The 10595-nt window shown below is 35.8% G+C and overlaps 2 protein-coding genes across 2 annotated transcripts; both read left to right on the top strand.

The window, feature by feature from the left end:
* Positions 1-3065: 3065 nt before the first annotated feature.
* Positions 3066-5530, top strand: LOC110617216 (subtilisin-like protease 3). The gene has a single exon (XM_021759865.2). It carries the CDS (start codon positions 3114-3116, stop codon positions 5361-5363), a length of 2250 nt encoding a protein of 749 aa, XP_021615557.1. The 5' UTR covers positions 3066-3113; the 3' UTR covers positions 5364-5530.
* A 1972-nt stretch (positions 5531-7502) lies between these two features.
* Positions 7503-10087, top strand: LOC110616263 (subtilisin-like protease). The gene has a single exon (XM_021758635.2). It carries the CDS (start codon positions 7542-7544, stop codon positions 9843-9845), a length of 2304 nt encoding a protein of 767 aa, XP_021614327.1. The 5' UTR covers positions 7503-7541; the 3' UTR covers positions 9846-10087.
* Positions 10088-10595: the final 508 nt, after the last annotated feature.

Raw genomic sequence — 10595 nt, 5'->3', positions numbered from 1 at the left:
ACTACGGTAGTAAATGTGGTCTATGGCGAAGGCTGTGATTGTTATCCAAAAATTAGTATATAAACCCGTTCATAGAACCGAATGAGAAAAACTAGAAAAGTGGTAATGCATTAAAACACTATTAAACCATGGTCAAATATATGTATGTGGACTCTTTAATTATATCAAGGTGTTGTGGCATTTTAAATTTTAAAAATATTCTATAATATATATAAACTGTTTAAAAATATAATTAAAATTATTTTATAATTTTAATATAAAGTAACATGAATTATAAATGGCTGATATATATTTAAACGGTTGATATATATTTATAGGACTCAAATCATTGAATAATTTTACTATTAATAGTCAATAATTTAATAATAATAATTATTATTATTATTATTATATGTAATATATAATTTTATAAAATTCATTTTCTATTTTTAACATTTAAAAGTGATTTTTTAAAATTCAAATTGATCTAAAAGTACTATCAATATTGGGATTTTGAGATTATTTTATTTTTAAGACGTTTTTAAAATTTAAAATGTCACAAGATTTTTCTAATACTTTAAGTGTATATTTGGCTATTAAATTTGAGCTAGAATATAGAAGAAAATTCTCTATTATGCTTGGTTGTTAGACCTAGACTAATCTAAGAACGGATAAAGGCAAAGAGTCCAGAGTTTAACTTTTAATCAGTGGATTGAGGTTGAACCGGAGCACAATATGAAATCCTACATAATAATATTAGTACTATTTTAATATAAATTTCATATTTAATTTACAATAAAATTAATTAAAATATTAAACTTAATGCAACTGTTCAGGTAACTTAAACCCATAATAAATAGCCATAACATAATAAGTTCTTAAGAAATTAAAAAACAAATACATCATTTATAGCTTTCATCATCATTTTTATTGTCATCTCTATTATCACCTTCATTCCCCAAAATTAACCAAACATCACTTTCCATAGAATTACTTTCACCAATATTACTTCCAAAAGAATTAATTGCATCAAATAATCCCACGTTATCCAAAATATTTAATTATATCTAAGGAAAATATGAAATTAGGTTCGGTTGACTAGTAGCTATAATCCTACTTAAAGAAAGCTATTTATATAATAATTACAAATATCTATAACAGCTACACAGAAAAGTAGTAATTACAAAGATATAATAACCATACTAATATGAATTATTATTTGACTTACTCAGTACTTTTTGCTCTGATCAGCTTTGTATTAGGTTGTTCGGTTTACTTTTAATGCAATTTTATTTACATGATCAAAAAGAAATATTTATCGTATATTATCCTTTTAATTTTGATTGGTTTCTAGAATTTACATATATGTATTTATTTGCGTGTAGTCAAGGTTAATAATTGTATATAAGACTAGTAAAAAACCTCTATAAGTAGAAATATAATGTCAATAAATATGAATTGGGGAAGGGAACTATCCATGCTACAATATTTCCAAGTTGGTGTAATTATATGATGTTATTAATTGGCAAAAGAGCTATATGTGGGAATATCTCTCCAACTTTTAGAGAGAAAATTTCTCACAAGTATCTTTGATATAACCAATCCTTGTTATCCGGTTGAGGAATGCTTCTTGTTGCTTTGTTCTAGTTTTGGCCCCATCATTAAAGTATATACTCTCTCCTTCTCGAATAGGTTATCGTAGACGATTGTTTTTGCAAATTTGAGCAAAGATGGTGGAAGGGTGGATGCCAAATGGTGAAATTAAGGCCTCTCCACGGCTATAAAGAGAATGTGACTACCGTCACTCTATCCCTTTATTTCTTTTAACTTCACTTTATTAAATTATAAATACATTTAAAGACAAATGTATAAAATTTATTATTCAGTTTGATTTCGATTGGATATGGTTATAGAAGGGTTTCATTTTGATTCTTAATAAAAAATAAAAATTAAATTAAAATAATAAATATAAATCTAATTCGATACAATACATTTTAATACGATTTTCAATTCAGAACCTCCAAGTACTCTAAACTCTCACTAATTTAGGGGGCTCATTAACCTGATTGTGGTGTGTCCTTCGGAAAATACCCCAAAAGCTCATTCTAACTTAATTTGTGGAGTGTGCTTTGGAAAATATCCCAGAAACTCATTCTTTATTTTGTGTGTAGGTTTGGTTAAGTTCAATTTTTAAAATTTGGTGGAATTCAATTAAATTGCATAATGTCTATTTGATTTGAACAAAACTTAAAATTTAATTCTATAAATTTAATTTTTTGAAATTGATTATAATTAAAATAAATTCTTGATGTGATTTGAGATTACTTAATTTTGCAAAACACATACACAATATGTTTTGGATTAAAATGCCCGTATCTAATAATTTTTTTCAATTATCTATTTTCTTTTATTTAATTAAACTCCATAATTGAAGAATATGAAAACCATAGAACTATATAAAATATTTTAATGAAATTGAACCAAAGACGAGCTAATTTTGGCTTCAGCACATGGACTGACCTTCCGTTTAAAGTTTGCGCTAACCTGTTATTCACACACTTAACAATCCCTTTATTGAAAAACTCGTCAGCAAAAAGAATAAAGCCAAACTAAGCTAATTAATGACCAAAACACTTGCTGTTGTTGTTGGAAGACAGACACAAGATGCAGACATTGTCAAATCCCGGAAAAGAGAAAAAAAAGGAGGATTCGTGATGACCTACGAAGAAAAGAGCAAATTAATGCAAACTTCTTAATTAATACTTCCTTGCTCCTTGTTAAATCTGATATTCTGATGAAGAAAAGTTCGAAGGACAAGTTGTTTACGAGGAATGATGAACCACTTGGCATTAAAGCCATGTCCAAAATTAACATTTAAAGAAAAATCAATCCTACATAAGTTTCATCGCAGCAATGAACTGGAGCCGGCATTACCTAGTCCTTGTGCTAACTAACAATTTCCCAGATGGTTAAACAAGTCGGACAAATAAAATAAAATTTCCAATCAAAAGAATTTCAACTTCTGTAAATGCCGGCCATGAATTATCATGCATGTCCGAGTTCTATATATATGTTGATCAAGTTGTTATAGCTCAAAACCAAACCACCAGCACTGTCTTAGTTTTTCTAATAATATGGAAAACAGAAGGTGCAAAGTATCGCCAACCATGTTGCTTGTGTTCCTCGTCATTCTCAATTCCTTGTTTAGCTCCTCTCAAGCCATTAAGAAATCAACGAATGCTGCAGATGCGAAGCAAAGTGATTTAAACACTTACATCGTACTCCTGAAGAAACCAGAAGCTGGAGTTTTCACAGAGTCTAAAGATTTAGATAGCTGGTATCAATCATTTCTGCCAGTTAACACCTTTAGTTCTGATCAACAACGCATGGTACACTCCTACCACCATGTGGTTACAGGGTTTGCTGCAAAACTTACACCAGAGGATGTTAGAGCAATGGAAAAGAAGGAAGGGTTCGTGTCGGCCCGACCCAGAAGGATGGTGCCTCTGCACACAACTCATACACCTAGCTTCTTGGGTTTGCAGCCAAATTCAGGAATATGGAACTCATCATTTTACGGCGAGGGAGTGATTATCGGACTTATTGACAGCGGAATAACACCTGATCATCCTTCATTTAGCGGTGAAGGAATGCCTCCTCCACCGGCAAAATGGAAAGGGAAATGTGAGTTCAATGGAACACTGTGCAACAATAAACTTATTGGTGCAAGAAATTTTGCTACTGATAGTAATAACACGTTGGACGAGTTCAGACATGGCACTCACACAGCTAGCACAGCAGCTGGGAGTCCTGTGCCAGGTGCCAGTTACTTTGGGCAATTTAATGGCACTGCAATTGGAATGGCACCATTAGCCCACTTGGCAATGTATAAAGTTTCTGGAAGAGCGAGCGAAGCTGGTGATAGTGAGATATTGGCTGCAATGGATGCAGCAATTGAGGATGGTGTTGATGTGCTTTCACTTTCTCTTGGAATTGGTTCCCTTCCTTTCTATGATGATGTGATTGCATTAGGTGCATATGCTGCTATTCAAAAGGGGATCTTTGTGAGTTGCTCGGCAGGAAATTCAGGACCTGATAATAGCTCTTTATCAAATGAAGCACCATGGATTCTGACAGTAGGAGCAAGCACTGTAGACAGAGCAATAAGAGCGACTGTATTACTGGGAAATAATGCCGAGCTAAATGGTGAATCTCTTTTCCAACCAAAAGATTTTCCTGCAACGTTGTTGCCGCTTGTTTATCCAGGTGCAAATGGTAATATATCTTCTGCACTCTGTGAGCCTGGATCATTGACAAACATTGATGTTAAAGGCAAAGTAGTGTTGTGCGAGAGTGGAGGATTTGGGACAATTTCCAAAGGCGCAGAAGTGAAAGCAAATGGCGGTGCTGCCATGATCGTAATGAATGACGAATTTGATGGCTTTGTTACAACAGCCAGTCTTCATGTGCTCCCAGCATCACATGTGAGTTATGTTGCAGGATCAGCAATAAAAGCCTATATAAACTCGTCATCTTCACCAATGGCTACAATCTTGTTTAAAGGAACTGTTGTTGGCTTGCCAGAAGCTCCTCAAATTGCTGAATTTTCCTCCAGAGGTCCTAGTATGGCAAGTCCTGGAATTCTGAAACCTGACATTATAGGCCCTGGAGTGAAAGTTTTAGCTGCCTGGCCAGTTTCAGTTGACAATACTACCAACAGGTTTGCAGTGATATCAGGCACTTCAATGTCTTGTCCTCATCTCAGTGGCATTGCTGCTCTGCTCAAAAGTTCCCACCCTGAGTGGTCACCTGCCGCCATAAAATCTGCCATCATGACCACTGCTAATCTGAATAACCTCGGAGGCAAGCCCATTTCTGATCAGCAGTTTGTTCCAGCTACTTTCTTTGACATGGGTGCAGGCCATGTGAACCCTTCAGGGGCAAACAATCCAGGGCTTATTTATGACATCAAACCTGACGATTACATTCCTTACTTATGTGGTTTGGGCTATTCTGATCAACAGGTGGGACTTATAGTGCAGCACCCAGTGACATGCTCAAATGATTCAAACATACCTGAAGCTCAGCTAAATTACCCTTCATTTTCCATCAAATTGGGGTCTACTCCACAAACTTACACAAGAACAGTAACAAATGTGGGTCAATCTAACTCTGCATACTCTCTTGAGATCGTTGCGCCACAAGGCGTGGATGTTAAGGTAACACCAGGTAGTATTAGTTTCAGTGGAGTGAACCAGAAAGCTACATACTCGGTGACATTTAGCAAAAATGGAAATGGCAGTGGTGCTTTTGCTCAAGGATACTTGAACTGGGTGGCTGATGGATATACTGTTAGAAGCCCAATTGCTGTCTTATTTGAATAAACAAGGCACAGGTTGATAACAATAACATAGCTGCAATGCTGAAGATTCAAGGGATTGATTTTGATTGAAGTATTTATGATCTGTTGTTCTGCTCTTCCTTTGGTTTGATATATTGATTTTGATTTTTATATTAATTATTTCAATAATATGACACAATTATTACTGGATGTCCAATTATTTACTGATTGATTTTGACACATTGATTGAAACCTATTGCAATCCAAGTATAAATCTGCTGAAAACTTTTCATGCTTTCCAATTCTAAGAAACCTATTGCAAGCAGAAAATCTTTTTAAGAACTAACAAGTCCTTTATGAGCAAGCTGTGAACCACCAGAAATTTCACCGGCAAAATAGAGGTAAATTGGGCCGTGAAAGAAAATCAATAAAATGCCCACAGGAATATGAATCAAAATCAAGAGCCATGCCCACTCTACTTAACACTACATACATAACCTTTTAAAATACTTTTCTTTCTTATAGAACATTTCCAATTTCAGAATTCCTGAATTTTACAAAACTGATTGTTCATATTCTATAAACCTGTGGTCCATTTCTATCTTCTAAGACATATGCAAGGACACTAACTGATTTACTATATTTACATCATATTAGAACAGGGAATACACACACAATCCTGAAACTCATTTTCTAATGTTAACTATTACCTCTCCTCTACAAGCTCTAATTTGACAGAACACCTTTTCTGGGGTAACATAAGAAAGAAAAGAATCAGGATTTGGACTCTAATTTTCTGAAATTAGTCTTTTTTTCTTTCTTTTCTTTTTTGGACTTTAATCTTTCATTGATCCAACATCATTGCCTTTTTTTTTGGTAATTAAAAAATGTTTCTGGGCAATGCCCCTACTCTTGTATTTTCACAATCCCATTATAATATGTTTTATATTTTATTCTATTAAATATTTTTGTCTCTTTATCCACTTAGTGGTTAATACATAAGTAAAAAGAAACTAAAATATCGCCGTAGAAAAAGGATGTTTTAGTTTATTTTTCTAAAATAAATGGATGAAATTGTTAACAACGTAAAAACTCATGTATGAAATAGTCACTTATTTGAAATTTGACCAATAGAATGTGCTGGAATATTTTCACAATTTATTAAAACATAAAAATTTTAACGTACCGTACCCACCCAAATTTACTCAAATAATTTTTGTATCCACTGATTACCTAATTCAAAATGATTAATTAAATTATTTAATAGTTTTTAAGCAGGCCAATATATGTCCCTTCAATTTTTCTTCACCCACTTATGTGGGATTTACTCTTCTCGTCAAATTTTTATCGCGTCCTCATTGCAATCAAATCGAATACATTTATTAAGTTAGGATATTCGGGTACCGTAGTCCGCTAATATCTTGGACCGCTCTATCTGCGGCCTTGCGGCGTTTCGTTGCAGATTCACTGATTCCGCATAATTTTCTGAGTAGGTAATTCTAATATTAATTGTAATAGATGGGACGTCTCATTTAATGTCCTACAACATTTAATTACAGACATGAATTGGAAAAAAATGCTGATACCAATTTGCAGAGAGCAGAAGTTATAGAATTAAATCAGCAGAAAAGATATGTCAAACGGGAAAAAAAGTTAAGTATTAGTTTACAAGAATGAGAATAATTAGAATCAACCATACATCTTCAATTGTAAAAACCTATGTCAAACTGAATAATGCACAAAACAAATAATGCTGCAAATCAAGGATTAAGTTGACAATTGACAATAGATGTCAACAAATGCAAAACCAAGGATTGATTTTTCCTTGCAATTGTATAGTGAAGTCAACGAATGCAAATTACAATAAAGTTGACATTAAAAGTACTAAAAAAAAAAAAACAAAGGAAAAAATATCTCGAGATTGCATTAAATTTATCATCACCTAGTTGTTAACTACAAAGATCAGCAGGCTGCACCAAATTGAAATGCAACACTCCAAATTTTAATCTCTTGTATGCATCGCCAAAATAACACTATCAGAAAAGCCCTGACATGGCTCCATTGACGGCTCTTGCTACAAGAAACAAAGATCAGCTTTGTTCATAGCCACACAATCTCCTCTCACTCTCTCTCTCTTTCTCCGTCCATGTCTACTATAAATATCTCAATAGGGTTGCTGTCTTGACTCAAATAATCAACATTCCTAAGTTTCTCTATTACCATGGAGAACAAGAAGCCTAAACTGCTGCCAGCCACTTTGGTTATCTTTATTGTTGCTCTCTCTTCCTTGTTGAGTTCCTCTCAAGCAATCTTTAACAAGGGAGTACTAAGCAAGAAAATTATCGGTGACAATGAGGAAATCAACTTGCAAACTTACATTGTATATGTAGCAAAGCCAGAAGGTGGAGTTTCAGAACAATCTAAGGATTTAGAGAGCTGGTACCAATCATTTTTGCCAGTTAGCATCTCTCACCAGCAACGACGGATTATATATACCTATAAAAATGTGGTGAGTGGGTTTGCTGCAAAGCTGACAGCAGGTGAAGCAAAAGCCATGGAAGAGAAAGGTGGTCTTGTGTCGGTCCGACCACAAAAAATATTGCCCCTGCATACAACTCATAGCCCCAACTTCTTGGGGTTGTACCAAAATTTAGGACTATGGAGAGACTCAAATTATGGTAAGGGAGTGATTATTGGAGTTTTGGACACTGGAATAACACCAGATCACCCTTCGTTTAGTGATGAAGGAATGCTTCCTCCACCAGCTAAGTGGAAAGGAAAATGTGAACTCAATGGAACTGTTCAATGCAACAACAAGCTCATTGGTGCAAGAACTTTCCAAAGTTTTGAGCATCCCTCAAATCCTGAAGGACCTGTTGATGATGTAGGGCATGGCACCCACACTGCCAGCACAGCAGCAGGCAATTTTGTTAGTGGTGCCAATGTTTTTGGTAATGCCAATGGCACAGCAGTTGGAATGGCACCTTTGGCTCACTTGGCTATTTACAAAGTCTGTTCCGACTTTGGTTGTGCTGAAAGTGACATATTGGCTGCAATGGATACTGCTGTTGAAGAGGGTGTTGACGTGCTTTCTCTTTCTCTTGGTGGTGGTTCAGCTCCTTTTCCTGCAGATTCAATTGCTGTGGGTGCATTTGGAGCTATTCAAAGTGGAGTCTTTGTGAGTTGTTCAGCTGGGAACTCTGGTCCAGATAATTATTCTTTATCAAATGAGGCCCCATGGATTCTCACTGTTGGAGCAAGCACCATTGACAGAAGCATTAGAGCAACTGTGAAACTCGGAAATAATTTAGAATTTTTTGGGGAATCACTCTTTCAGCCACAAGTTTCCACTCAAAATTTTTGGCCTCTTGTTTATCCAGGCAAAGATGGAAACCAATCAGCAGCAGTATGTGCACCAGAATCATTGGAAAGTTTTGATGTCAAAGGCAAGATAGTTCTGTGTGATAGAGGTGGACTGATTGGAAGAGTTGAGAAAGGACAAGTAGTGAAGGAAGCTGGTGGGATTGGCATGATTCTTGCAAATGAGGATTTTGATGGATATAGCACCTTAGCTGATGCTCATGTCCTTCCTGCATCACATGTGAGCTACAAGGATGGGCTGAGCATCAAATCCTATATAAACTCAACATCATCACCAACAGCAATGTTATTGTTTGAAGGCACTGTTATTGGAGTAAAAACTGCTCCAATGGTTTCTTCCTTCTCCTCTAGAGGGCCAAGCTTGGCAAGCCCTGGCATCTTAAAACCAGATATCATAGGTCCTGGAGTAAGCATTCTAGCAGCATGGCCAGTTTCAGTGGAGAACAAGACGAATACCAAAGAAACATTTAACATGATTTCAGGCACCTCAATGTCTTGTCCTCATCTTAGTGGAATTGCTGCTTTGCTGAAAAGTGCTCACCGTGACTGGTCACCTGCTGCTATCAAATCTGCCATTATGACTACTGCTGATTTGGTAAACCTTGGCGGCCAGCCAATTGTTGATGAAAGGCTTCTTCCTGCTGATATCTTGGCCACTGGAGCAGGCCATGTTAACCCACCAAGAGCCAGTGATCCAGGACTTATCTATGATATCCAGCCTGATGATTACATTCCATATTTGTGTGGTTTGGGTTACACTGACAGAGACATTACATATATTGTGCAGCGCAAGGTTAAGTGCTCAGAAGTGCAAAGCATACCTGAAGCACAACTGAATTATCCTACATTCTCAATCCAGTTTGGTCCTAAATCTCAGACATATACCAGAACAATCACAAATGTTGGCCCAGCTGCCTCATCTTATACTGTTTCAGTTGCACCACCTCCCGGAATAGACGTTTCAGTTTCGCCTTCTAAGATTGTTTTCACCCAGGAAAAACAGACAGCAACATACACAGTGACATTTACCAAATCAAGCAATGGAAACAATGGAGACACATTTGTTCAGGGATATCTGAAATGGGATTCTGATAAGCATTCAGTTAGAAGCCAAATACTGGTCCTATTCTCAACAGAGGAGTAAGTGCCAGAGCTGATGGTAACCATGAAAGATGTCAACAATCTCTTTACCCTTTGCTAGATATCTTTCTTCTATAGTTGAAAATAATTATTGGCTTGTTTGAGCCTGTCTAGTTAGACCACCAAGGGAATAACCAAGAGTGGAAATGCTATTGAGCAAGGTTGTATCCTGCAACAATCCAAAATAAATTGTTTTGATCTTCATTTTTAAGATTTGATTAATGGCATTTTCATATTCTTAACTAATTTCATGCTCATAATAACTAGAACACAGTAAACAGAATCACATCTGCTAAATGCTGCCACAGAATAGTTTACAGGGGACAATATTGTGTATTCAGCATTGGTGAATTTTTTATGCCCAAATTGTTGCTCAGGTAGCCGAAGGTAAGGAGAGCATGGCCCCTTCAGTACCTCCTATCATTAGTTTGATAGAAAGTCACAACCACGAATGTATGATAATTTTTTCCCTCTCAAGCATCTTACGAAAGCAAATGCATAGCAAACTGCCACAAATACAGGGGAACAATACACTGATGTGTGAGTTAAAGAGAAAACTCATCTAAATTCAGAATCTGCGTATGTTGAAAATATTTGGGGCATTCAGGGTGGCCTGTTGAAGATCTGAGCTTTTCATGGCAATGGGAAAGCTTATTAGGGACCTTCTTAAATTTTCTAAATGGATTAATACTGCATCTCTACATGAACGCGAATCATAGTAGACCACAAAAACTTCACAAAAAACTGACAAAAA

Source organism: Manihot esculenta, chromosome 1 (genome assembly GCF_001659605.2).
Source record: "Manihot esculenta cultivar AM560-2 chromosome 1, M.esculenta_v8, whole genome shotgun sequence".
In the NCBI taxonomy this organism is placed as follows: domain Eukaryota; kingdom Viridiplantae; phylum Streptophyta; class Magnoliopsida; order Malpighiales; family Euphorbiaceae; genus Manihot; species Manihot esculenta.
This window is presented reverse-complemented; position numbering and strand designations above follow the sequence as displayed.